We start from the raw sequence: 25,067 nt of genomic DNA on the forward strand, positions 1-25,067 counted from the left end.
CAGTGAATTATGCCCATTTCAATTGASTGCAATGCTCCTAATAACATGTCAATTAGTTTTAAACTGCACAAATYTTCACTGCCATCTAGACTTGGAAAACAAGCTTCATCAGTTGCTCCCTCTGGGGCTTTGGAAAAGGCATAATTTAAAAGACKAAGGCTCTGGGTCTCCTTTTTTAATGTACAGAATTTAATTTCTGTAAGTGGTTAAAAAACAAGAGTAGTTTTTCTAAATAGTTTGCTGAGCCTTTAAAACCTTGTTGCTAAAGTTTAATTCTGGAAAATTATCTCTTTTGGTATTCTATGGAAGATTTTGSAAGACAATGTTCTTAAGTGATGTATTATTTATTTTTTTCATATTGAGATGTTTGGGTCTTTGAGTTGTTTTAAACAATTAAAGATTAGGGAAGAAATGTAATGAAAACAAGTATAAAGGTGTTGCTGAACTGAATGTTTAAGCGCTCAAATGTATTGCATGGCCAAAGTGAAAAAATCGGGCATTATAAATCATATGTTAGACAAAAATGTATAAGAAAAGCTTTATTTTATTTCTTTGTTGGAACCAAGGCCCACTGAAAACAAATAGATCCAGAGGGATCAACTAGAGTTTTGTGTTGTAGAAAAATCTTGCTATTAAGGAGTCTTGTGTGGGGGAGGCCATCCAGCTTTGATCCATGTGCCAGGCTTTCTGCAGTGCAATCCAGAAACCTGGAGCTGATAACTTTGCTGCTGTGTTTTTTTGGCCAGCTCTGTTGTGTATCATCACTGATTGGGTTTGGGTCACTGTTTTGGTGGGGTCTGGGAATATTTCCTAGATGCATGCTTTGGGAATGCCTTCTGCATGGAAGTGCTGAAAGGTGCTCCATGAGCCTGCCTGTCCCCCTGCTGTGCCCTGGGAAGCCACTGTGCCAGGGGGATTTTGGCAGAGCAGCCTGTGGATCCCATGGGTGGCCAGAGCCGATCCACAGATCAGCGCGGCTGCGCAGAATTCGAATCTCAGCTCAGTTTAGGGTCACTACCTCTGCTTTTGRTAGTTGTTGAAGCTGGTTACTTCTCCTGCATTTTAAAGGGTTTGTCCCAAAAGTCATGGGAACGCTGAATAAATGGCATATTTTTTAGAGYAAAGTGAGTTAGCTCTAAGCCTTTGATAGCACATCTCCCAAAGGAGGGGTTTTCCAGACTCCTGGAAACCCTCACGCAGGGATGTGAGCTCGTAGAGGTGGAAAGTCTGCATTTGGGCAGGTATTTTTGGGTACAGCCTGGCTGCCTGTCCCCTGAGCTGCTGGGGCATTCTGGAAGGGGCTCGTTGCTGGCAGCGTGGGAAGGAAAAGTGGAATTCTCTTGAGCTTTGGGGTAGGATTTTGTAAGAATTTGTGGGAGGAAACCTGAGGAATGGATCAATGCTCTTGTAGTCAGCAGTGCTACTGCTGCTTGTGGCCAAAAGAGCTTGGCAAGATGAGTAAAATACAACTGATGGCTGAAGGAGGAGTTTTGATTACTGCCTCTGCCAGTGACCTCTGCCTATGGCTTTTTAGTTTTTCAGACTACCTCATTATTTGGGTAATATCCTGTGTATTAGAACTCAAACAGCAGAATCTCATGTTTATGCTGAAACTTCAAAAGATTTTGAATTTCCTCACAGGCCTTGTACTGCAATGATGCAAGTTGTCAGTAAAATATRAAAAGCTAAACATTTCTATAATCTTTCTAGACAACATAAGGTGTCTTGTGTTCGATCTTTTATCACCTACAACCCACACAAATTTATCTCGCACAATTAAACCACGTGGCTCACCATCCAAATATTTGTCCCTGTKCAGAGGGGAATTGAGTGAGGTGCCTTGTTTGAATATGATGAGAGATGAAGAATTTATTTGCATCTAGTTTGTGACTGGGTGCATCAGGACTGCAGTGGTGGCTGGAGGGGTTGTGTCCCATCAACGAGCAAGAACGTGTTTGCTAAGAAGAAAAGGCTGCTCGCCTTCCAAAATCAGCAGAGAAATATTTTTGCCTGGATATGTAAAGATAACAGCAATTGTCATGAGGTTTGCTGTCAGTCGCTCTTGGTCTGCTTTCAGCTGTGAGAACGCCTACAAATGGAACAGATCRTAAAGTTATCCTGGCATAGCATCTGAGAGTGAAACTCCTGAAGTATTTCCTTGTAGTTACAAAGAAATGTGGAAATAATAAGGCAGYTGTTGTAGAGCAGTCCTGTAGACCTCTCAGTGGCGAGTTAAAACAGCTTTGTTTTCTGCAGTTCACTTCTAGCAATGCAATTACTTGGACAGAATGGGAGAAAAAAGATTTGACTGTAAAGGCACCTATTTTGGGTAACCTTGGCTGGAGTTTAACAGTGGAACTGTTGAAAGAAATTTCTGATAACAGTTAATTTTTATACTTTCACAAAAAAATGATTACAAGCCTTTCTGCCCATTTTCCTCACTATACTTGACTTCAGCATTCATCTAGYAGTAGTTTCCATTGTTTTTCCTTAGGTGCTAAAATAGTCTCTGAATTTGAGAAGATCTTGTGATTGTCTATTCATAACACATTATGGTGTGTCCACAGGAGATGTTATCTCCGTACTGCTAAGCTTAAAGCTTGTCACTTTTTCAGCCTTTTTCAAGATACTCTCTGCACCTTAGGTGAGTTTGGCAAGCTTCTTTATATGTGGTGGGACAATGATTTCACAGACTGTTACTTATACTGAAGCTTTTTATGATGATTTTTTAACATGAGACCAAAATGGAGTTGTATTGCAGAGCTTCATAAGTTACTCGTTTATTGAAGAGTAAGTTGCAACARAGAATTGATGTTTGCTTCTTCAAAGGGTACCTTAAATCCTGTCTGGCAACACCTCATGGAATTTTATGTAATACACGTTTGTTTTGTATGAGTAATACCCAAACTGAATTTTTACTTCAACAAAAAAAAAGTCGTCAACCCAACCTATGGGGATTTTTTTTTTTTTCTTCAGAAAAATCCGTGATTTCTCAGTGTTTGGTACACTGTTAAGGGACTGAAACTTAACAAAGGTAGGATAAGGATTCTCTGTATGAATGACAAACTGTAAGATCAGTTACAAGCTTTTGTGCAGACCTGGAGAGTCCAGCATTTAAAATGGCTTCAAGTTCCATTATAAAATGTCAGTGGTTTTAGGCTGTTTTTTTTTTTTAAACCCTCATGGTAGGTGTTTTAATCCATATCTGAACTGCAGCAATGGATAGGCAATTCTTCCTTTTACAAAAAAGGCTTAGACAGATGGCAGAAACCTTTCTGACAAAGGTTTGATTTTTAAGACTGAGTTTCAAGTTACATTTAATTTCAGTTTTGCATGTGTATACACACAGCATTTGGAATAGATTTTATAAAACATKCATTTTGAAATACATTAGACTAATAATGAACTCAAGCTTATAAATCAGTGCCATATTTTATGTCAGTGAAAATGTACTCTCAAGATCAAAATATGCTAATGGATATGCTTGTGTAAAGTATTACTTGAAATAATTAACAACTTCGTTGCTGAAGTAGTCTAAAATGGCCAAACCACAAGGATTTTGCATGATGAAAGTGGTGTTATCCTTTAATTTTCCCATGATCATCCTATGTTTTCATTCCCACAGGATGCTGGTGCAGCGCCTGCGCAAAACTTGGCATTTCCACTTGAGCTAAAAAGCAGCTCCCCATTCACTCTCAGTGGTAGTAAGATTTCAATACTATTTTAAGTTCAGCCTCCCAAAAATGAAAGTTTTAGGAAGAGATGGATATTTTAGTTGGCTTGGCGCCAGCCCTGGCCAAGTTTTAGTGTGGATAGTTGTATCCTGCCTCCATCAAGCTCTTGCAGTGTCAGTTGTTTGTGGATAAGGAGAGTTCAGGRTAACATCTCTGCGGAGTGGACAAGAATTAGAGAGTCCTGTTCTGTCCTGTCCTGGACCTTATGACCCAAAATAGGCTCTTGAAAGAGATGAAATGAGCAGGAAAATGAACAGAAATCCTGGGATGACTAGTGCCTTTAAAGAGCCATATTCACTATGTGTAAAACATATAGTGTTAACCATCTGTAGAATGGACTTCATGAAACTCCTGTCCAAGAGAATGAAATGCTCTTGGCAGGGACTTGCAGCAGAAGAAATTTGGATAACACTTGYGGAAATTGTCTCCAATTTGCTTGTTTGGACGGGGCAGTGTGACAGCTCCGTGCTTGGCCATTTTACTTGCTCTTACTCCCTTGCTTCCACAGTCAAGATTTGAAAAGCAGATAAAGCATCTGTAACTCAATTCTATGTACTTTGCAAATTTCTGTGGGTTTTCAGGTTTTAACACTGATTTTTGGCAAGGCTGTACATGCAGCATTTCAGAGAGTGACCTGCTGAGTATCTGTGTTGTCATATCCAGATGCAAACTGATTATCTACAAAGAATGTGAAGCAGTTCAGTGAATGAGTGGATTCATACTTATGTAAAAAATCTGTACTGATTGTTGGTATMCTTATGCCAAGTTTTTAAAGCTAGAGTTACATTTTTTCAGACTTTTTATTTTTGTGTTTCAAGCATTACTAAAATTTTACGTATGCTCCTACACACATTTATTGACATGTATTCTACTTACCGACCTTGTTAATACAAATTTTATACAGACTAGTGAATATGAAACACAGAACAACTTTAGGTGCATGAACGCTGTTCCTGGAACATCCATTTTCCAAATAGTGAGAAAAATAAGGCAAAGAGAAAGCAAGAAAATAATTTGCTTCATCTCTTTCATCCCTGTAGGCTTTTCACGTACTCCTAGAGGCATATGCTTAGTGAAGGTCGTACTAGGTTTTCCTACCAAAGTCTCAATGAAATATCAGCAAATTTATGTAACAACCTCTGACCTAATGCTGTAGGCACTGTTACCACAAAAATAATTTATGTGGTRTGGCGATTGTCAGATATTTCTCAGGAATGGGGTTCTTAAATTCCCCTATGAGACTGACATGAGATGAAAGTGTCCAGCTTTTCCACATCACATACAGCTAAACAATTGAGTAGCCATAGTATATTAAAGACAAAAGGTTGAACATGAGAGATGGCATTTCTTTYGGGTATATTTCAGTGGTTATAAATATTAGGATGCATAAGCAGCCTTTATTCCCTGGCAGACACTTTTTTTCTTGCCAGCACTACTTAATAATGGAAATCTTTTGATTATCAGTGCTGACTCACATGTCCTCCTAGCTGCATAATTCAGATCAATATTTTTGTGACGTGTGGTATGTGCTGGCATTACCAGCTTCCCACTTGAAGAGAAGCACTGCATGATTTGCGTGTTTGGGTTTCCTCAGGCACCCACAGCTCACTGTTACACAAGAGAGAGCAGTGGACAGACCCTTGCGCTGACCAAGTGTGACAGCCCTGCTCCTGCTCACAGGCTCTTTATGGTCTGAAACCAGTTGTGTTACATTTTTAACCTCTGCTAAGGAATCAACATTWTCTAGTACATGAAATGGCTCTGCTGCTGAGCTTCAGTGTCAGACTCAGAGTTGTTTGAACGTGGTTTTGTGTTTGTTTCATGCAATTCTGTCGGTCAGTGGCTGTGCATGCGTGTGTGCACAGCGGGCGCTGAATTGTGAGTCTTGTAGCTCTTGGTGATGGCATTAAATGTTCTGCTTGGAGCTGAAGGGAAAATGTTTCCCTGTTCCTGAAGTACATTTCCCCCCCAGATATGCAAAGGTGCCACGGAGCAGCAGTGCAGGCAGATGTGAATGGTTCAGGGTCGTGCCAGGAGAAGGGAGTTTAGGGAAACCCTGATAGYGCTGTCAGCAGGTTTTTGCCTAGCTCATGGGGCTGCTCTCTGCTGCTTTTAGCACTGTGTTATGTGAAGTTGTGAAGCTTTGGCAGTTTATCTGTTGCTTGCCTTGCAATTTGAAATTATGGTGCTCTTAAATGTAAAGTGATGATCATGCAGAGCTTAAACCATGTATTATAGTTAGGTCTTTTAAAATAGACTGTCTATGTGTTGTTTTCTGTGCCATAAACTAAGCTGCTTCAAATTTTGCTTTAGACATTGGAACCCTGCTTGTTCAAAATAGTTCAATTTTTAAAAAGTAAGGCATTTCAGTGATGTTTTAAAAAGTCCAAAACAGATGAAACCTCTGTTTTTAAAAGGCAATATGACAGAATAAAAYAAATAGTTATAGAAATACCACTGATATGAAGGAACAGAGGTAAATAACCCAATCCATGGCAGGATCTCTTCCTATGTACTGCTGGGTATATAAGGTCCCAGCATGTTCCTATTGCCTTCCCAGTCAGGAATCCTTGATGTGTTGTTTCTTTCTTTGCTTTAAATATTGAAGAAACAGATATGTAGCCCTGGGCTCCAAGTAGTTTTACAAATGTCTGAACAATGATCCGTTGAGAGAGAARTACCTGTTTAAGAATGTAGCAAAACTTGTCTGTAACAAGCAGATCAAAGAGTCTGTAAACACAAATTTAAAAAAAAAAAAAAAGTAAGGCTAAAGTGGGTCAGATGCATGACACAATTTTGAGATAAGCTGTTGATAAGCCACTGCTGCAAATATTTGTCTTTGAAACTATTATAAGCATCTGGTTGACCCAGAAGGGAGCCTGAGGTCACTCTGTGGTTGGGTCTGAGCAGTGGCATCACAGCTGGTYGTCCTCGGGAGAGCGCTGGGTGAGGCGTGCATTGGGTAACGGCAGAAGCTTTTCGACACCTTCCCTAAAATTCAGAGGTAGTTGATAAACTGGAAAATATTTCTTCATCATAGATTGAGCAAGGATGAATAAAACCATTGTGCTTTCTGGGGTTGGGCTGGGATGGAAAGTGTAGTGAGAAAATTTCCTTTRACACAGGAGCCAGTGATGGTCATCATCTTTCTCTCTGAATGGGGTAACTGCAATCAGCTCCCATGTTCTCTTGCAGGGTCCCACAGCCCAGTGTGAGTGGCTGGGRGCTGTGTTTGCCCACCAGTGACAATCTGGGACCATCTATGTGGCAGGTAGCAGCAGTGTGACAGAGAACAGACAAAAACTATGTGCCAGCCTGACACAGCAGAAGTGTTAAAGGCTAAATGAAAAAGCAAAAGTCCCAGGCCTACCTTTGCCTTACAGCTCAAAACCTTTCCCTTGAGGCTGCAGGATGATCATTTCAGCCTGTCCATAGAATTGAGGTGTAATTATTTCTTATTGTACTCCTTTTTCTACTTATGGAAAACAAACTTCAGCTCTCAGCTCATATTCAGTTTCTGGAGTTTAGTTCTTGCAATCTAAATKAGACCTGCCCAGTGTGTTTGCAAGGTCAATGCTCTTGGAGACTGCCGTGGAAACTTGTTTGGAGAGAACTGGGGAAAGCTGGAACAATGTCAGATTGTGCTGGGAAAAGCTGCTTCATGTGGGATGTCTTCAAGGAGCAATTATAAAAATAACACTTGCTGTCAGCCAATAGAGAAGACCAGTGGATAAAAAAATACAAAAATCTGCTCTGAGTTCCAGTACCTGAAGATGCAGAACTTTTCTATTAGAACTTTTCATGGAGCACAGTAGTTTAAAACAGCCACTCTTCCGAACAGCCCCTAGCTAGATTTCAAATTTTAATGTTTTTGGAGACTTGTTTTTTAATACTTACTAAAAAGTATTTATTTTTTGCAACCACAGAAAAACTTCTGTCAGAAAGTGTGCAGGCTTATAGATTTTTGCTCTTTYTCCCCTTATGGATGTTTGGTAGGGAACGTGGTGTGATTCCTCTACAGAACAAGTGTGTGAAGGCTACCTGCTGAAAACCCATAGTTCATTCAGCATAGTGTTCTTGCCTCACAAAACATTGAACAGGGCAGTTATCCATGTCTGGAATACTGCTGCAGGCCACCTGATCAGGAGGAGTCAATGAGCTTTCTGCAGACAGCTGGGAGTACCCTCACGATCACAAGGCTTCACCACATTCTTCAGCCACCCTGGTCTCTTCTGGAAAGACATCACAGCCCGGGAGGGTCCTGCAGAGCACTGCTGATAAGTTTTTGACACAGAAGGTGGAGGAGCCAGCATGGAGAGGTGGCTTGTACTAGACCTTGTACTAACAAAGAAAGGGCTGGTTTGGGATGTGAAGKTTGGGAACAGCCTTGGCTGCAGTGACTGACATGATGAGTTCAGGATCCTTTGTCTTTGTGCAGACAAAGCAGGGCAAAAGGTAGAGTTCCAGCCCTGGATTTCAGGAGAGCTAACATTGGCCTCTTCAAGGGTATACTTGGAGGAATCCCATGGTTCAGGGCTCTAGCGGGTATGGGGTGGGTCCAAGTGGTTAAAGTTCAAGCATCACTTCTCCAGAGAAGACAAGGGGACTGGAGCATCTCTCAGGAGAGGACTGARGGACCTGGGCCTATTTAACCTGGAGAAGAGAAGATGGAGAGGGAATTTTATCCATGTGTGTAAGTRTCTGAAGGGAGGTGTCAGGAGGATGGAGCCAGGCTTCTTGGTGGTGCCTAGTGACAGGACAAGGGGCAACAGGCACAAAGAAAAACAGGGAGTTCCTTCTGAAAATGAGGAAAACTTCTTTCCTGTGAGATTGGCAGGGAACATCTCCTTCTCTGGACACATTTGAAACCTTCTTATGCAATCCTGTACAACCAGCTCTAGGTGATCCTGTTTTAGCATGAGATTGGRTGAGATGATGTCCAGAGGTCACTTCYAACCTCAGCCATTCTGTGATTTTATGTGATTTTGGACTAATTATGTTTATCATACTGAGGTTAGATTTGGCAAGCAATGTCTGTAACKCACAACCATGAAAAATTATTTCCARTAAYTTCCAAGTAATTCTTCATTACACTTTTTTTCAATCTTTTGCTATCACCGGAGGATTACAGTTTTCTGCTGGAGAATTGAAAAAAAAATTGTAATATAAATTGACAGTTAGTAGTTCTGCATTAAAATCCCTTGAAGTATCAAGGATGCAAGTTGTTTTGATTTAATGTGTGTCTGTTTAGCAGTGCACAAGCAGAAAATACCAGTTCTTTCCTTGCTGGCTTGCTGAAAAGCATGCAGCCCAAACTGGTAACAGTTTTAAGGAATTAAATGAAAAATTACTATATCACATTCATATGCCTTTAATTTGGGTAGATGTTGGAGACTCCTAATAGCGTATCACACAAACCAGCTTAATTTCAGAATTGCATATCACTAAATGTGATCTGTCCACCAAAAAGCTATGTGCACTGACCCTGTGAAAGGTAAAGCCAGGAAACAAAAAAATAGTGCAGTGTTCAGTTTAAGCTGCTGTGGAAATTTGAGCAGGCAGCATGTTCTGAGGATTTACTTTTGGATAAAGGCTAATCTGCCACCAACTTCTGTGGTTGCTGGAGAGAGGGGCTGCTCTGTTGGCACCTCTAAGCAGGGYTCTGATGCTGATAGTGTGAAATGCTGGCTGGAAGGCACCCAATACCCTCTGCTTTAACTGGGCAAGGAACCTGACCAGAGTAAATGTCTGTACCTGCAATTAATCTGTATACATATCCACAATTAATTGTGTAATAAATTTGACTACTCCATTTTGTCAGCTTCTATCTTTTGYTCTGGGCCATTAACAAAGAACTCAGAGTCTGGTTGCACAAATGACAGAAGCTTGTGTCTACAAAATTTATTTCTCTTGTTGTAATCTAAAAGCAAAATTGCAGAGAGGCAGTTTCAGATTGGTTGGCTGTAAGTGTGCTTGAGAAACACCACTGTATGTTGGTACAACATGATGGTTGGTATGTCCTTGATAAAAATTTTTGTTCTGCTTGYTCAGAATAAAATGTTAATGTTTCCATATAAGGAGCAAGCAGAGTATTTGCAGCATTCAACAACATTAATATTTCAAAGTATGGAAAGTATATGGAAAATTAACTCTTGTGGAAGATAGTGGCACCTATGTGAAAGTCCCAGCTGCTCAGAATTGCCTTTTTCCAGCAGCCAGCCAGAGGAACCACAGCCTGGTAGCACTGTTGCTCCATATCACAGGCATGGCAGGAAGCATAGCTGTGGCAAGAAAAGAGCCCAAGAGAAAGAAAGTCGCTGTAGGATACATGCTGGCACTGCCAGGGACTTTGTGTGCCRTTTGTGCCCCACAGCAGGAACCATCCCAGGCGCTGCCTGTGGGTCAGGTGAGAGGGAGCACCCGAAGCCCCTGTGAGAGGGCCTGGCTCTTGTTGGTGCCCAGCTTTTGCCAAGTGCCTCATTCGTTGCTGGAATTGTTTTAACAAACATCTCCCATAACGACCAGAGCTGTGAATTTCAGCTTGGYTGTGCCCCTTATCCATCTGCTTTCCCCGGGCTGCTGGATAAGCTGGTGGCTTCCCACGTCCCTTCTATAGCAGCGTTGTCCCTGGAGCTGCTGAAGCCTGGTGTGCCTGGGTGGTTGTGCCCATGGGGAGCAGTCTGAGCTATCCAGGGTCCAGTGCAGTCATTTGTGCTCCACACCACGGCACCAGGCAGAGCCAGGGTGGGTGGTGTGGGCAGTGGGACCGAGGGAATTGGGAGCATCCAGGGACAAGGGGAGGAGCCCTGCTTTGGAGCTCAGAAAGGGTACCAGTGGTGTGCCCAGTCATCCATCTCACCCACATCCCAAGTGCTTTGCTTTCTCACTGGAAAATAAAGGAARGAAGGAAGGGGAGAATAAAAAAGGCCAGAGTAACTAAAGAAAAATGATAATCAAATGCCGCTGGTTAATTGAAGCTGTTCGTATACAGAGACTCAATCTCCCTTTTCATCAAGCAATAAGAGAAAAACCATTTGATGCATCTTGTGACCAAGTCTGAAAGCTGCAGGAAGAGAAGGTAGCCAGAGCTTATTGAAACAAAGCAGAGGCCACATCCAGAGAAGGAAGGGTTTGCTTGAAGATGGTTTTCTTTGATTAATAAGAATTACCATTCCAAAACATTTGGGTTTTTCCAGTGATTGTTTGATCTGACATTTTACCACTGTCTATGTATGTGTATATATACATACAAAAATAAATCAGAAAAAATAGATTATTCACTTGTGCTATTTGCTTATACAAAAYACAATACTTTCTGGCATGCTGTTATAGTTTGGCAACCAATCCATGGACATGGTTTTCCAGAAGCAGCACTTGCCCATGGAGAACTGTCCCAGAGGCTGCACCTCGCCATACACGAGACATTGGTAATCTAGGTGTATTTTCAGGAAAACAGTTGTAGGTTTCCCTTTATGTCTGAGGCAAATGGGGTTTTGTTCTAACCCCAGTGCCTGTCTGAGGTTTGTTTGTGAACATCTGGGAGCTCCAGGCATGGGAGAATTGGCGCCTGTGCTTAAAACCTGCTGATATCTGTTGTTTATTTAGGTGTTGCCTGAGTGTGTGAACATTGTGCTCTTTGTTTCATAGAAGTGGCAGAGTGAAGCAAATAATGAAGCATACATGGAAGTTAGACTTCAGAGCTGAGACCATGTTAATTTTTCACACAAAAAATAAAGTGTTTCCTCAAGTGGTGTGCTGGGGTCTTCTGTTGCGTTGATGTTCCAGTTACAGTAATTATCTGAACTTGTTAGGGCTAATATTAAGTACAATTTGCTAAAGGTATCACAGCTTCTGTGGTGGAAATGCTTTACTGGACTTAAGAACTTCTCATTTCACCTGCTGTTAAAATCTCGCATAGTATGAAAACCCATAACTTGTTTTAGGATAGCGGTGTTAACCATCAATGCATTTGAAAAGCATAACAACCTGTCTCTGGTGTACTAATGTTCTGAGTTGAAACAAATACGCATAGTAGAAAACTTCAAATACAACAAGCATTTAGTGTTTTTAAAGGGTTTGTTCTTTGTTTACTTAGAGATGTTGACATCTCCTGGTAGAGTGAAACGCATTTAACCGACTGTGTGTCTCTTCTCCCTTAGATTACAGAAGTTTGTGGAGCCAAGCGTGTGGGTTATTTTGGTCCTGCTCAATTTTATATTGCTTTGAAGTTAATTGCAGCAGCACAGTCAGGGTTCCCAGTACGGATTGAGAGCATTAAGAATGGTAAGTAGCAAATTTTGCTTGCAGTGCTATGCACTTGTTTCTCGCTTTCTTTAATGCTTGTCAGCTCTCCATGGTGGTAAACTCTTTCTTCTTATGTTTTGATGAACAATTTTAAGGAGCAGAGAAAGAGTGGAAGATAATGTTACATGCTCTCTAAGWGAGTGGTAGAAAATTGCAGTGAATTACATATATGGCAGATCTGAGATGACATCCCCCTCTGGAAAAGGCATTGCAAARGAACGGCAGGAATGACAGATGATCAGTGCGGGAGATGCATTTCTCTCTCACCTTCAGCCTCTAATCTTGACAGCTGTCCAGARTGAAAGCTGATAGCTGCTTTGGGTGTAGTCACATTGTGGGGGACATGGGCAGGTCAAGGAGTCCCTCTGTGCAAGGCAGATTGTAACACTCCTCTGCTTTAGCAAATAATCCTGCTGAAATAAATGCATAATAGTGATAAAATCATAGTGCTTACTGTGAGTCGGTATGAAAATGTGTGTTAGATGTATTTTAAAACAGCTTTATTCTTCCCAATGAATTGACAGTAATATTAAATGTACCATCTTCGGTGGAGAAGAAAGCTTCTTGAAAGAGTCTTATCTAACTCAAGTGATGAAGAGAGAAAGCAGGTTCCTTTCAGCTGCAAAACCTTGATAGCAACTTGGAAGGAACTCAGTGTTCCTGCCTTGGTGATGCTCACTCAGCCTCAGCAGGGCTCAGGCTTCAAAACACGGGGCTTTTTGCTTGAGSTTGAACAGGTTTGAGCTAAGGCTGCCATCTGCCAGGTGGGTGTCCAGGCCATGCTCTGAGGCWGTGCTCTGGGCAGGAGAGTTTGCACCATCCAGCTGGAGGGGCAATGCCTGCAGCCCCAAGATCAGAGAGAAGGATGGAAAGGCAGCCCCTCCCAAATCTCTGCAGGCAGGTCACTGCTCCCAGCACGGCTTCTGCTCTGCTGTCCCTGTAAGGGCAGGGCAATGTCACATTCATGTGCCTTAGGACGCACAGAGGGGTTCCCAGCTCTGCCCCATCCCAGGGAGCGAAGGCCAGAATTGTGAGCACACGCTGACCTGAGCGAGCTGAGCTCCCACAGTGCAGAGCTCCTGAGCAAATGAGAGGATCAGATGCAGCTGACACAGTTTGGTTCAGGGCCTTGCTGGAACAGGAGTTTGAATCGAGGGTGAAGAGGAGTGGCCTGGATTTGTCTGYCAGTTTTCCTTACAGACAGTTTGTCCACTCTCTCTTGCATTGCTGTCCTTTTTAAAGATGTTCATYAAAAAGAAAAACAATACCAACAAAACCCCCTCAACAAACTGAATTAGAAATCTGAACTGAAATGTACTCTGTGTTTTATAAATCCAGCATATAATCCACAAATTTGACTGAAAACAGGTATTTGCAGTCCCTTTATTGATATCCTGCTTATTTACTGTTTCAGTAAAATTTCAATAAAACTGCTTCCAGTTCTAATTATATTTTCTCTAGAAAATATATGAGTGCCTTTAGAGTGGGGTGAGTAACATGTACCAAACTTGAATTGATTTTTTTTCTTCCTGGTAGTAGCTGTAGGTGTAGAAGATTACAGAGTTGATGGATGAGTGGCTTTGCTTGGTTTTGAGCATTCTGTTAATTTTAATTGTATTGATYTTTTAGGGTGACTATGCACAAAAATGAATGGTGTTTCTGCGAAGTAATTGGGAGTTGTCTTAAAGAGTGACAAAGTGTCACTCTTTTGCTCTGCACAACAGATGCAACATGGGATCTTTTGTCACAGCTGTCTCTCTAGGCTTGGTGTGATCTCTGAACCCTACCATTTTTGGTTTGTTCCTTTTACGATGGCAGCGTTAAGGGTACTGTGATCCTGACTCATTAATTCATCCATCCCACAGTTTCTGTGGGAAACTTCTTTTCATTACAGGCAAGGTTTTGAAGGCAGGAAATGAGTTTGCTGCTTGCTTTAATAACACACACAAGRCTTATTTCTTTCTCTTTGCATGAAGAGATTATATATTAAGCTAGTGAATGTAGCTTTGTGTAACATTCACATTTTTATTAAGACATAAAATAATCAAAGGAGTCCCACACTTAAAAATGTTACAAAWTATAACTAGCAGTCTTTTATAGATAAACTTTTCGTTGGTTTTACAAGACGATACTGCTTGAAGTGCATCTAATGTTCTGTAGTCTCAATTGAATTTTTCTCTCTCTTAATAAAGAATTGCCTCTGCCACGATTTATGGCGCTGAAAAATGACACTGAAGTACGTTATGGGACTCCAGCAGAATTCCATGGAGTTAAATTTCAGGTTCCACATGCAACTTTGGAAAAAAATTCCTACAAAAGAACAGATGAAGGGGACAAACAGGTAACAGACTTGTCTCCTTCAGGCCAACATATCATTATGCATCCTTCTTTTGGGTCCAGTCCTGTAAATGGTTACACTCACATGGGCTTCCTCAATTTTCCAGTACTAGACAGGAGATGAACTCCTGATGTGCAAGTAATCCCTATCATGCYTGTGTTCTGGTTTTGATGCATCCCAGTTGCTTTCCTGAAGAAAATTCTCTATATGAGCTTTTATAAAGGTATCAGCCCTGTAACAGTCTAAGTTCTTTCAGTGTTGTCCTCCTGCTTRATCYAGCAKTGTTTCTYGGAGAGGAGCAGGGGAAAGCAGCAAATAGAAATCTGTCTGTGAAASAGAACAGGAAAGTGGCTGATTTCCCATGGCCAATATGGTCCCTAGTCACTATAGAAATACTCAGCTGGAAATGTGGTGTTGAATCATGAGCCACTATTTTTGGGTGGGGTAAGGCCCCCAAGTTTTCTTTCCATTTTATGTCCCCAAGGAATATTCCAGAAGAAATCTGCTTTTCTTTTGTCCTGAGTGAACCATTGTCCCATCATCTGTTATTCTGAGAGGCCAATTTAATGAAGCATCTAAGGGACATTTGTATTACCTGTATTTAGGAGAGAGCACTTGTTCAAATACAAGACGCTTCACAGTGCTGCATAATTTTCATAAAGACTGATTTGCATAATTTTCCCCAGGCTTGACAGCCTCTCCTCTGTAACTATATCAGGTCGTGTTGTAARTGCCTGGTGGAAGCACTTTTATCTTCCCAAAGCATGTGCACACATTTATCACGCTGCGCTGGCGTCAGGAACGGCGCTCCCAGCCCGAGGTCAGCCAGCAGGAGTGAGCTGATGACAAGATACACAGGTGGAATAACAGGATGAGGAAGAAGAGTCTCTCTGCATGTACTGACACTAAGGCARAACACTGTCCTCAACCCTGGCTCCATCTGTTTTTTCTGTGTTGTATTTTCCTCTTCATTCAGTAAAATCTTTCAGGMTTACTTCCTTTTCTCAAGCAACCTCAGTAAGCCAAACGAAAGGGAAAGCTTTAGGATAGTTACCCAGTGATACCTACAGATCCACAGTGTTTAAAATACKGATTCGGAAATGTATTTTAACTTTTGTACTTTTTTAATATGAAAAATGATCTCCCACAGAGAATGCACTCACACTACATAAATTCAAAGCTATCCACTCACTTTGAGCCTTCTACACACTTCAGACATCTTTGGAAGTAAAATATATTGAGCTGATCATTATAAAGCTTTGCTATGGCACTGCCATGCTTTGCCCCCCAAAGGTTCAGTACCAAATYCTGCCATCTGATTTCAGCCTTTTTGTGGTAATTAAGGGCCTGAGGATGCTGCATTGTTTGTTTCTTGTTTGTCCATCATACTGTATGCATTTGGACCACTTTGTGGCATTACTTGTTGTTTGGTACAATTTTTGTCTCAGAATTGTGTTTTATCTTGGTGTGTTTTTGAAATAGGAAGCCAAGTCTCCTCCGATGTCTCCAATTTGCTCACCTCCTGCTTCTCCATCTACTTACCAGAGAATACCCCTAAGTTATGGATATGGGAAAGCAAGAAGTGGGCTGGAGCAGCAGCATGGAGGTAGGATAAAAATGTCAATGCACATTGTGTTAAAATATTTTTTCTTTTTTTTTCCCCATATCAGAAGTATCCAAATTGTAAATGCAAGTGACAATCAGGCTAATGCCTTTAAAATTCAATTAGACTTGTGTTTTGGAAAATTATTTGATCAATTTATTTTGACTGTTCAATCCTGTCTTCCTATTCACTTYCTATTAAATTAGATTTATGTGTGACTGCTCACAAATGCTAATGCCTAATCTCTGACAAGACTGTGTGCAATATACCCCAGTGGCAGAGAGCCTGCTAGTATTGTCAGAGTGCAAGATGGTTTTGGTTTCATTAGAGGGGAAGAAAAGCCTGCTCCCGATCTCAGTAGCTGCATATTAATTTTCAGATTGGAAGTGAACCTTGSTTTGCAGGAAAGGATAATAATATCTCTGTCTTTGTAACAGAAATAATAATAGGATGAGAGTATAAAAGCAGTCCCATCSTGTAACTTAGGCAATTCAGACAAAAACAAGGCACTGCATGGATGCTCTGTCCTTGATTTTGATGCCATTAGAGTAGGAGGAAAAACATTCAGATTTTAATAAGGGGCTAATRGGTTTAGTTTAGCTATGGCTTTACAAGCTCCTGTTAATGGTAAAGCACTTGTGCTCTTGTAATTGCAACATGWGTTGAATAAGTTTGTGGCAATGGTAGGCCCTGGTGTGTACCATCATCCCTTCTGCTTTTCATTAGTGTGTTTGCAGTGAGTGAGGAGTGAAGCATGCTAATCCTTCAGCTTTTGTCCTTATTTACAAATGTAAGAAAAAAGAGTTATTCAACATTTGGAAACTCAGTACAGCTGTGATAAGAATGTGTTTGACACTGTAAAGTGGCCTCCACCTGAAAATTGCACTGGTACTGAGTCACAGACATTCTCCTGCTGCTTAGGTAAACTGCAGCGTGTTCAGAGGTGGGATTAATTCTGAAATAAGCACACCAGTGAAGTGTTTTCTGGTACAACATATGTCCTGCCCCAGTGAAGAAGACACGTGTCAGGAGCCCACACTGTGGAGAGCAAGGCAGGGGACATCTGCGGGGACGGRCTGACCCATGTACCTGTTGAGTGCTCTGCTGTTTTCTGGACCTCTGTCCCAGATCTGTCAGTGCTATGAGGGAGTATATTGGGTGTTGGTTTTTTGTTTTTTTTTCTTCTGAATTTGGTTGCAAATGTAACTTCTGTGAAATTTCTCACGGACTCAGCAGCTATGCAAAGTGAGCAGGGACAGCAGCATCCAGTCCAGCTGTCAACTTCTTCCAAAATTACTTAACTGCTCAAACTTTCAAGGTCATAAAATCTTAGAGGTGTAGAACAATGGTTGTTTTTCAAAAAGGAATTTTTCCCATTTCCCAGAAAAGGAATCTCTCCTATTTTAATCCCACTGGGGATACTTCAGCCAAATGTGTTCTCAGTGGCAGTGAGTGGTTAACATTTKATGGCCCATGCTGCACCAAGTGCCAGGCCCAATGCAAGACCTTCTGGTTCTTCCTGGGCTTTGAGACTGAGACCTTTCCAGTTTCCTGAAGTGCACTCCACAGGGCAGATGTGTGTAGCACATGTGGAGGAGGTTCTTGTGCCCCAGCACTGGGGGCTGCAGATCTGAGCCTAAAACTGGACRGGGTGTCCTCAAGAGCAGCCCTTTGCACTGCAGCCATGACCATGTACCTTTTTCCTTCGTAGTTTTGGAAGATTTTCATGCTAGCAAACACACAGTAGTGTGGCTTCATGCTTAAATCTCCTCTCTGAGGACATCTAAATGTTTCCCACCTTCTACCTTCTTTTTTTTTTTTTTGCTAAACTGAAATTAGCAGTTACTTGTACAGGAATAAAAATAGATAGCAATGCAGGATAAGACCCCTTAGGAAAACAACGGGGTTTGGGGTGTAATTTTTAAAGTCTTCTTGAGTACAAAATTTTTAAGATTTCTTGGTCTCCTTTTTTCTTCATGAGTCTCTAAGGTTATGACTATCAAATGCAGACTTTGTAATGGTAAAATTTAAATAGGCTGGCAGCAGTTCTCAACTCTCTAAAAGTTTGCAAGCGAGTTGCCTTTTTGTTTGCATACTTGCCCTATTTTTAAAACATTGTTCCTGAATGTGCTGTTGTTTCACTGCTTACTATATTTGCTGCAGTGGAGCCTARGTGACTTATTTTAGCAAAAGAAGAAGTAATTGTTACTTTTTTCACTAACTTTACTCCAAATAGTGCAAAGCGGTGAGTCCTCTATTTTGATTTTCCACAGAAATTAGGGAAGGGAGAGGAAGAGTATATGGAAAAATAATGATTTGCTATTTGATAGCATTGTCAAAACATATTTTTRTGCAGCTCAGTTGAATTATTTCTTCTTGCTTAAAATAGATCTTGTGCTGTATGTGGCTATAAATGTATAAAATGTGTAAATGCATGGACAGGCTATATAAATATATATTTAAACAGGATGAACAGTGATTTCTGTTTTCTAGTAGTATATAACTGACAGTGTCTCAATAATGTCTGAAGAAAAATGATGCAATGTGCAAGACAAATATGTGGCTGGAATTTGGTGGCATAAGACAAAATGAACTTTGATACTGTGATACCAGGTTCACTTGGTAGATGTTGACAAAATGGACTTTGGTGCTCTGATAAAATGTTCACAAGCTACATTTTTCATCTTGTGATGTTTAATAATTYCCTTTAGCCTAGCAATATTTTTTTGTTATCCCGTCATTTATATATTTCATTTTAAATGTCTAACGTAGCTCCTTATGAGGTCAGACACTGTACTCACCAGCAAGATGGACCATCATCAGGGAATTATGGAGCCAAATCTGCACTCCCCTGTTCAACTCCTAACCGGGTAATGAACTGCATATTTTTCTTTCATTGTACTGCTGACAAAACATAGAGAATTTTTTAAAAGGGATAAAAATTCTCACTTTGAAAGTGAAAAGTGTTTCCCATGGTGTTTCTAGACCAGAGAGAGAAGTGTGCTCTTTTAGTATATGAGGAAAAAAAAAGCTGATGGGATGGAGAAATTAAAATAAATAATCTAATTAAATTGCTAAAGGTAAGTGAAAATAAATAATTTTCATTTAAAGTACCTGAGATTTCACAGAGATTCCTTCTTCATTTACATTGCTGTCTGGAACACATGTACAGTATTTATGSCTAACATTCTGTGTATTTTCGTTTTTCACCCTAGTTAGTTAAATTGCRCCTTAAACAAAATAAATTGATTTCTGGGCATTTGTTTGTTTTTATGAAAATGCGTCTTATATTTTCCTGCTGGTTACAAAAGCAGATCTTTCCTGTGTTCCASTGTGCCTGCTGTGCATTTATTATGCAAACAAGCAGTTTGCCCTAAGGAAGGGCAAAGCTCTCTTAAGCAAGAAATTTTCCTAAATCTGTAAGACTCAGAGACTTTAACTTTTCCCGAGTGCTTAGCACCTCACACCCACTATAAAATGTCACCTGASCCTCCAGAAAAGATCTACAGGTTGTGTCACATAATTTATGCTAACTTGAAGTGAAATTGAGTGCATTTGTGTAGCACTTTGAAATGAAAATTAATTTACAGCTTTATGATGTTSCCTGCTTCAGGGATCTTTTGATGTATTTTAGAGCTGGTGTTTTGCATTTGATTCTTGGGAAGTAGACAGGTATGTCAGAGGAAGGGTTTCACAACTGATTGTTGTTCATTCTTGCCCTCCCTTTTTAAGACTGTTATCATCCAGGCTTAAATATTGAATAGCAATTTATTAAAAWTTTTAATAAAGAAACCAGCTGTACTGGCCCTCTTGTAGATACCTCCATCCAATCTGCAGAAGGTACAGGCCTCCCTTAAACAAGTTAATCAGAGAGCAAAGACACAGCAAAGATATAATTGGGTTAAATACCCTCGCCTCCAGAATATTCCTTTACCCAAAGGAGGATTTTTACATAAATCTAGGGAAGTGACAGAAGTTTGAGAAGGTCTCTAGGGCCGTTTGTATCTCCCTGACTTGGCATAATGAGTGCTGAGTTACTGGGGTGAGCAGGGGTCCAGAAGTGGGATGTCTCCATAGTTACAGSACCAGTCCTAGATTAAATATGTAGTTTCATAACAAAGATAAATTTTCATGCATTAAGTTGCATAAATGCAATCCTTTACTGGTCCATCCATTTGAGGTGCAGTTCAGGGGTGTAAAGCATGGCAGCCAAAGTGGACCCCCAAAACTAATCTAGAGGTAATAAAGTATTACATGGACTTTTAGTGGCCAGCAAATTTCCTTTTCCTTTTAGCTTTGGTCATGTAAAACTTCCTTCAATTGCTGGGGTAAAGATACCTAATAAAAGCCTCAGTTTTAACAAGTAAATAGTGGTTGGTCATCAGTGTGGCCATTTCTGCTTCTTGGCTTCTGAAAATTTGTCACTGCTAAACAGAAGAGTGTGGCTCTGGTTTCTTGAGGTTTCCAATGCCTTCTTCTCCCCTCCCTGTGGCTGGTGCCAGCGTCCCTCCCTTCAGTCTCTTTCAGTGGAGCGGGAGCAGCAGGACAGCAGCACCCAGTACTCAGATGACCCTTGGAGGATAACGGAGGAGCAGCGAGATTACTACATCAACCAGTTCAGGTCCCTGCAGCCCGACCTGAACGCCTTTATTTCAGGTAATTTTTACCAAACATTGTGCACATCGAGTAGGGGGACCMGGCTGGGAGATGAGAATGTCAAGTAAATAAACTCTTTTTCCTCTCTGGCAGTGCATTTGTAAGAGTTATTGTGTTTACTTTTTAAATGCAGACTATTCAAGCCAATACTGTGGGTCTTATATTTTCTCCTAATATCCTGATTTTAGAGAAATAATTATATCTAAGGGAGAAGTGTTGGCAGTTTGGTAAAAATGAAAATGAGCTCTCTGTATTTGATATGCCATATTTGTGGATCACACCTGCAGTGTATATTGAGTTGAAAAACCCCTGAGGGTTGTGCTGGCTTATCCAGCAGAACTGTGGCAGTGTCCATGTGATGACACTGAAGCATGAAGTTTGCTGCCCTGTGCGGTCAAGCCTGAGGATTTATGGTTCTGGGGGACTGAGATTTTGACCTTTAGGTAATTAGAAACCAATCCTGGAAAGCACACATGTGGTGCAAGTATTGTTGAGAGCAGACTGAGGTGGCTGTGGTCATGCTCAGATTTCCATCCTGAATAGAAGGTTCAGGCTGCTTGTGAGACACTGTGCACAACTCACTGTGTACAGACAGCTGGCCTGGCAAGGAACCTGTCACAGGTTATAAACTGAGGGTGTTGTAATGAGCCCTGCTGTGTCACCCAGCCCTGCTGGGTTCAAGAGGCTTGGATCCAGCCAAAAGTTTAAAGAGATGATCTGCTGCTAACAGAAGTTAGTGCTTTAACAGTTCTTCACCTCAGTTAAGTGTTCTTCATGCAGTTTACTTCAACAAACAAATGGTTGTTCAGCACTGCTTCTTTCCCCAATGGCTGCCCAAGGGAAGGAGGATTGTTGTCCCAGAAGTTTGCTCTGTTTCCTTATGATTTGTAAGCTTGTACCCAGGAAGGGCCTTCAGGGTACCCCTGGCAKCCAGTGCATATGAGATGGGGAAAAAGTGGATTTGTTAACTAGGAGAAGAATGAGAAGGGCTGTGGTGGCAGGGCCAGTGAGGATGGAGCCAGCAGTAGGACAGGAGCTGTGTGCTGTCTGAATCTTCTGCAGTTTGTTTTTTCTTTTTTTTTTTTTCCCGTCCATGAAATTTTCACTGCAGGGGGTGGTTGGAGCAGCATCTTGGGCAAGCATTGCAGATGCCAAAGCCCTGTACTGCCATACACATGAGTTCTGGTGAAGCAGGGCCCTTTGTGTCTGTTATTTCATCATTGGTGACATTCTTGTTATGCAGGTTAGAGTTGCTAGTACTAAAGTGGGTTTCCCTTTATTTATTTTTCCCATATGGAGGGAATGGAGAAACGAGGTCAACAGCTCTGTCTGGCTTTCTCTGTCATTTACTCAGAAGGAGACAAATGGTCCAACATCWATAGCAGCATCTGATTAATCTGAGCATATTTCAGATGTGAATTAACCATCTGCTTCTGGCACAGCAGGCCTGGTAAAAGGGAAGAATTTGGAGAATTAATTTCCAATGGCTGATGAGGCATGCTTTCCCAACAGGTTCCGTAGCAAAGAATTTCTTCACAAAATCAAAGCTGCCCATCCCAGAACTTTCTCACATCTGGTGAGTACTGTAATAGTGTTGGGGATGCGTGTCATGTTTTTTTAAAGGACGCTTAATTCAAGAATTCTTGTTAAATTTTAAAAGTGTCTTCAATTATAATTATTGCTCTTATCTCCAGAATCACTTTGAGGCCCAAGCAGCAGGGTGCTCATTGATCTTCCTGACACACTTGTTTTTTGGAGAGATGTTTGCCTGCTCAGCAGGACTGGGAAGGTTTGAACAGTGACATAGCTGAGAGCTGTTCTTYAGTATATTGTGAGCAGCATCATCAGCTCAACTGACTGGTATTTTTCATGAAATGACACAGAGGAGAAGCACCTCTGGAATGTTTTAGATGTGCTGTTGGTTTTATGTTTCTGTCTCTGTTCTGTCAGAGGAGGCCTAATTAAACAACTACATAATTCATTAGTGCTTTTCTAATGAACCAGTGCACTTACTTTTAATGAGCTTATTGAGAAACAATTGCGGATGGAACTGTACATGATTTTGACAAGAATTCTATTATATTTTCATAAACAACATGGTGCTTTGTAATTTGTTGTCATCCTTGCATCTCTGATAGGAGGAACAAACAGTTTTAAACATGGATCAGAAATGCTGATAGTGATTTTATTTTCATATATGCTTTTATGAAGAGAGATGAGAAGAAAAGCTTGCAAGAGCCTAAACATCTGTCAGGGTCAAAGGATATGTCTGGAATCTTTTCAAAGCGGATTGTCAGTTGTGAAAATAAAAAAAAAAMAAMRMRRARAMAYAGTGCTGGGGGAAGTGAATATTGGAATTTAAATTTAAGATTACTTAAAAAGAATGGATTAACCTAATATCTTAGCAAAACAGATTTTATTTCTATAGCTGACACAACTTGTCCTCCATGCAGAATTTCAAGAAAAGTAGTYCTTTCTAGTAGATAGTTGTAATTTTGTGGCAATGTGATTTATCCAGTCATGTAGCTGTGTTACATGTTTTTCAGTCCTTATCACTCTAATCTTAACAGCTTGAGAAATGCTTGTTACTTTTAAAGAGTAAGAAATTGTATTTATTTTAGATCATGTGCCCAAGATAAAATATTTCCCAATTTTTGCAAAGAGTTAATTTAAAAAACTGAATTACTGAATTTTTGAAGTTCAGCTTTAGTGTTTGTGAATTGTGCTAGAATTAGAGGGAACCACTTAATGAGAAATTAACAATATTTAAACTTGTCAAGAGCATTAATTTTGCCTGTTTTTTAAGGTTAGTCAATGGTGCTAAGTAACCATTGCTAAAGTCCATGTTTGACTTTTTCTGCCTGAACTGTTTTAAAATCCTGCATGGATTATCCAAAAGTGCTTCCAACCTTTGGAAGGTTAATTTCACCCTTGAAACAATGTGCACTTGCAGCACAGAAGGCCAGCTGCATCCTGGGCTGCATGGAAAGRGTGTGACCAGCAGGGCAAGGGAAGGGATTGTGCCCCTCTGCCCTGCTCTGGTGAGACCCCACCTGCAGGGCTGCATCCAGCTCTGGGGTCTGCAGCATAAGAAGGACGTGGACCTGTGGAACAAGTCCAGAGGAGGCCCACTAAGTTGGTCACAGGGCTGGAGCACCTCTCCTGTGAAAACAGGCTGAGAGACTTGGGACTGTTCAGCCTGAAGAAGAGAAGGGTCTGGGAAATCTTCTAGATGCCTTGCCTCTAGAGCTGGAAAGGGATTTTTTCAAAAGGGCATGCAGTGATTGGACAAGGGGGATTGCCTGTAAGCTAAAGGAGGGCAGGTTTAGATTGGATATTAGGAAGGAATTCTTTACTATTGGATCATGAGGCCTTAGAGCAGATTGCCTAAAGATGCTGTGGACTCCCCATCCCCAGAAGTGTTCATGGCCAGGCTGGATGGGGCTTTGAGTAACCTGGTTAGTGCRAGGTCCCCTAACCCCTGGTTGGGGACTTGGAACTAGATGATCTTTGAGGTCCTTTCTAACCCAAATCACCCTATGATTCTATAAGTATAGGTTATGAATTTTACATTCTAATATACATATACCATTATTTTCAACAACATGATGTATTAAAGAAATGTACTTTACTSAAAAAGAAAAAAGTGGCAGGCCAGTGTTAGAAAATCAGCTTGCTTCATCTTCCCTGCGACAAATGTGCAAGTCAAGATCAAGTACATGTGACAGAGATGCTTGTCTTGTGTTAAAATATCCCTTCTCAGAGTTGCAGTTTTGCAGTTTTGCAGAGTTGCAGTTTTGTCTCCTCTGTGATGGCACACATCTATTTCCCTGATRTAACAGCTTGGAAAACCTGTGCCTGTTTTACCCACAGGGAGCTGAGTGATGTGGATTGTGATGGGGCGCTGACACTCGCAGAGTTTTGTGCTGCTTTCCACCTTGTGGTTGCAAGGAAGAATGGTTACCAGCTGCCTGAGACGCTGCCAGAGACGCTGCTGCCCRACTACCTGCAAGCAGGTAAAGTTCCTGTGGCAACTCATGTCCCTGTGGCCATCTCAGCAATCCAATATGTGTGTTAGACAGGTTCACTTTCCCTCCAGGAATGGGTTTTCTGCTGAGTAATGGTTCTCCAGCTGTGTTTGAGGCGTGTGTTTTCAGTTGAGCTTATGAGGTGATTGCTGGAGAATATTTTAAAGCATGAGAATAGGGATGGAGAGTGTGGCTGTTACCTCTCTCACTGTCTGCCCCTTTGCTCCATTCAGGTGTCAGGGCAGCTAAAGAGACAGATGAGTACCTGCAAAGCAAAGGGAATCCAGCAATGGCTTTAAACTGAAAGAGGACAGGTTTACATCTCATTTTATGAAAAGATTCATTACTATGAGGGCAGTGAATCACTGGAACAGGTTGCCCAGAGCAGCTGTGGATGCTCCATG

The 25,067-nt window shown here is 41.1% G+C and overlaps 1 protein-coding gene across 3 annotated transcripts in view; it reads left to right on the forward strand.

Moving 5' to 3' along the window:
• The window catches only part of REPS2 (RALBP1 associated Eps domain containing 2), an 89,882-nt gene that overhangs the window by 22,062 nt on the left and 42,753 nt on the right, over window positions 1-25,067 (forward strand). For 2 of the 3 annotated variants that reach the window (XM_057375116.1, XM_057375117.1), the window contains exons 2-8: window positions 11,894-12,017; window positions 14,231-14,379; window positions 15,859-15,982; window positions 18,752-18,849; window positions 20,482-20,635; window positions 22,148-22,211; window positions 24,509-24,651. In XM_057375116.1, coding sequence (XP_057231099.1) covers window positions 11,894-12,017; window positions 14,231-14,379; window positions 15,859-15,982; window positions 18,752-18,849; window positions 20,482-20,635; window positions 22,148-22,211; window positions 24,509-24,651 — 856 coding nt within the window. The remainder of the gene's footprint in view (window positions 1-11,893; window positions 12,018-14,230; window positions 14,380-15,858; window positions 15,983-18,751; window positions 18,850-20,481; window positions 20,636-22,147; window positions 22,212-24,508; window positions 24,652-25,067) is intronic. The other variant, XM_057375118.1, reaches the window with a different exon arrangement.

This window comes from Malurus melanocephalus, unplaced genomic scaffold (assembly GCF_030028575.1).
Source record: "Malurus melanocephalus ecotype Western Australia unplaced genomic scaffold, MMel_1.1 scaffold_239, whole genome shotgun sequence".
NCBI lineage: Eukaryota > Metazoa > Chordata > Aves > Passeriformes > Maluridae > Malurus > Malurus melanocephalus.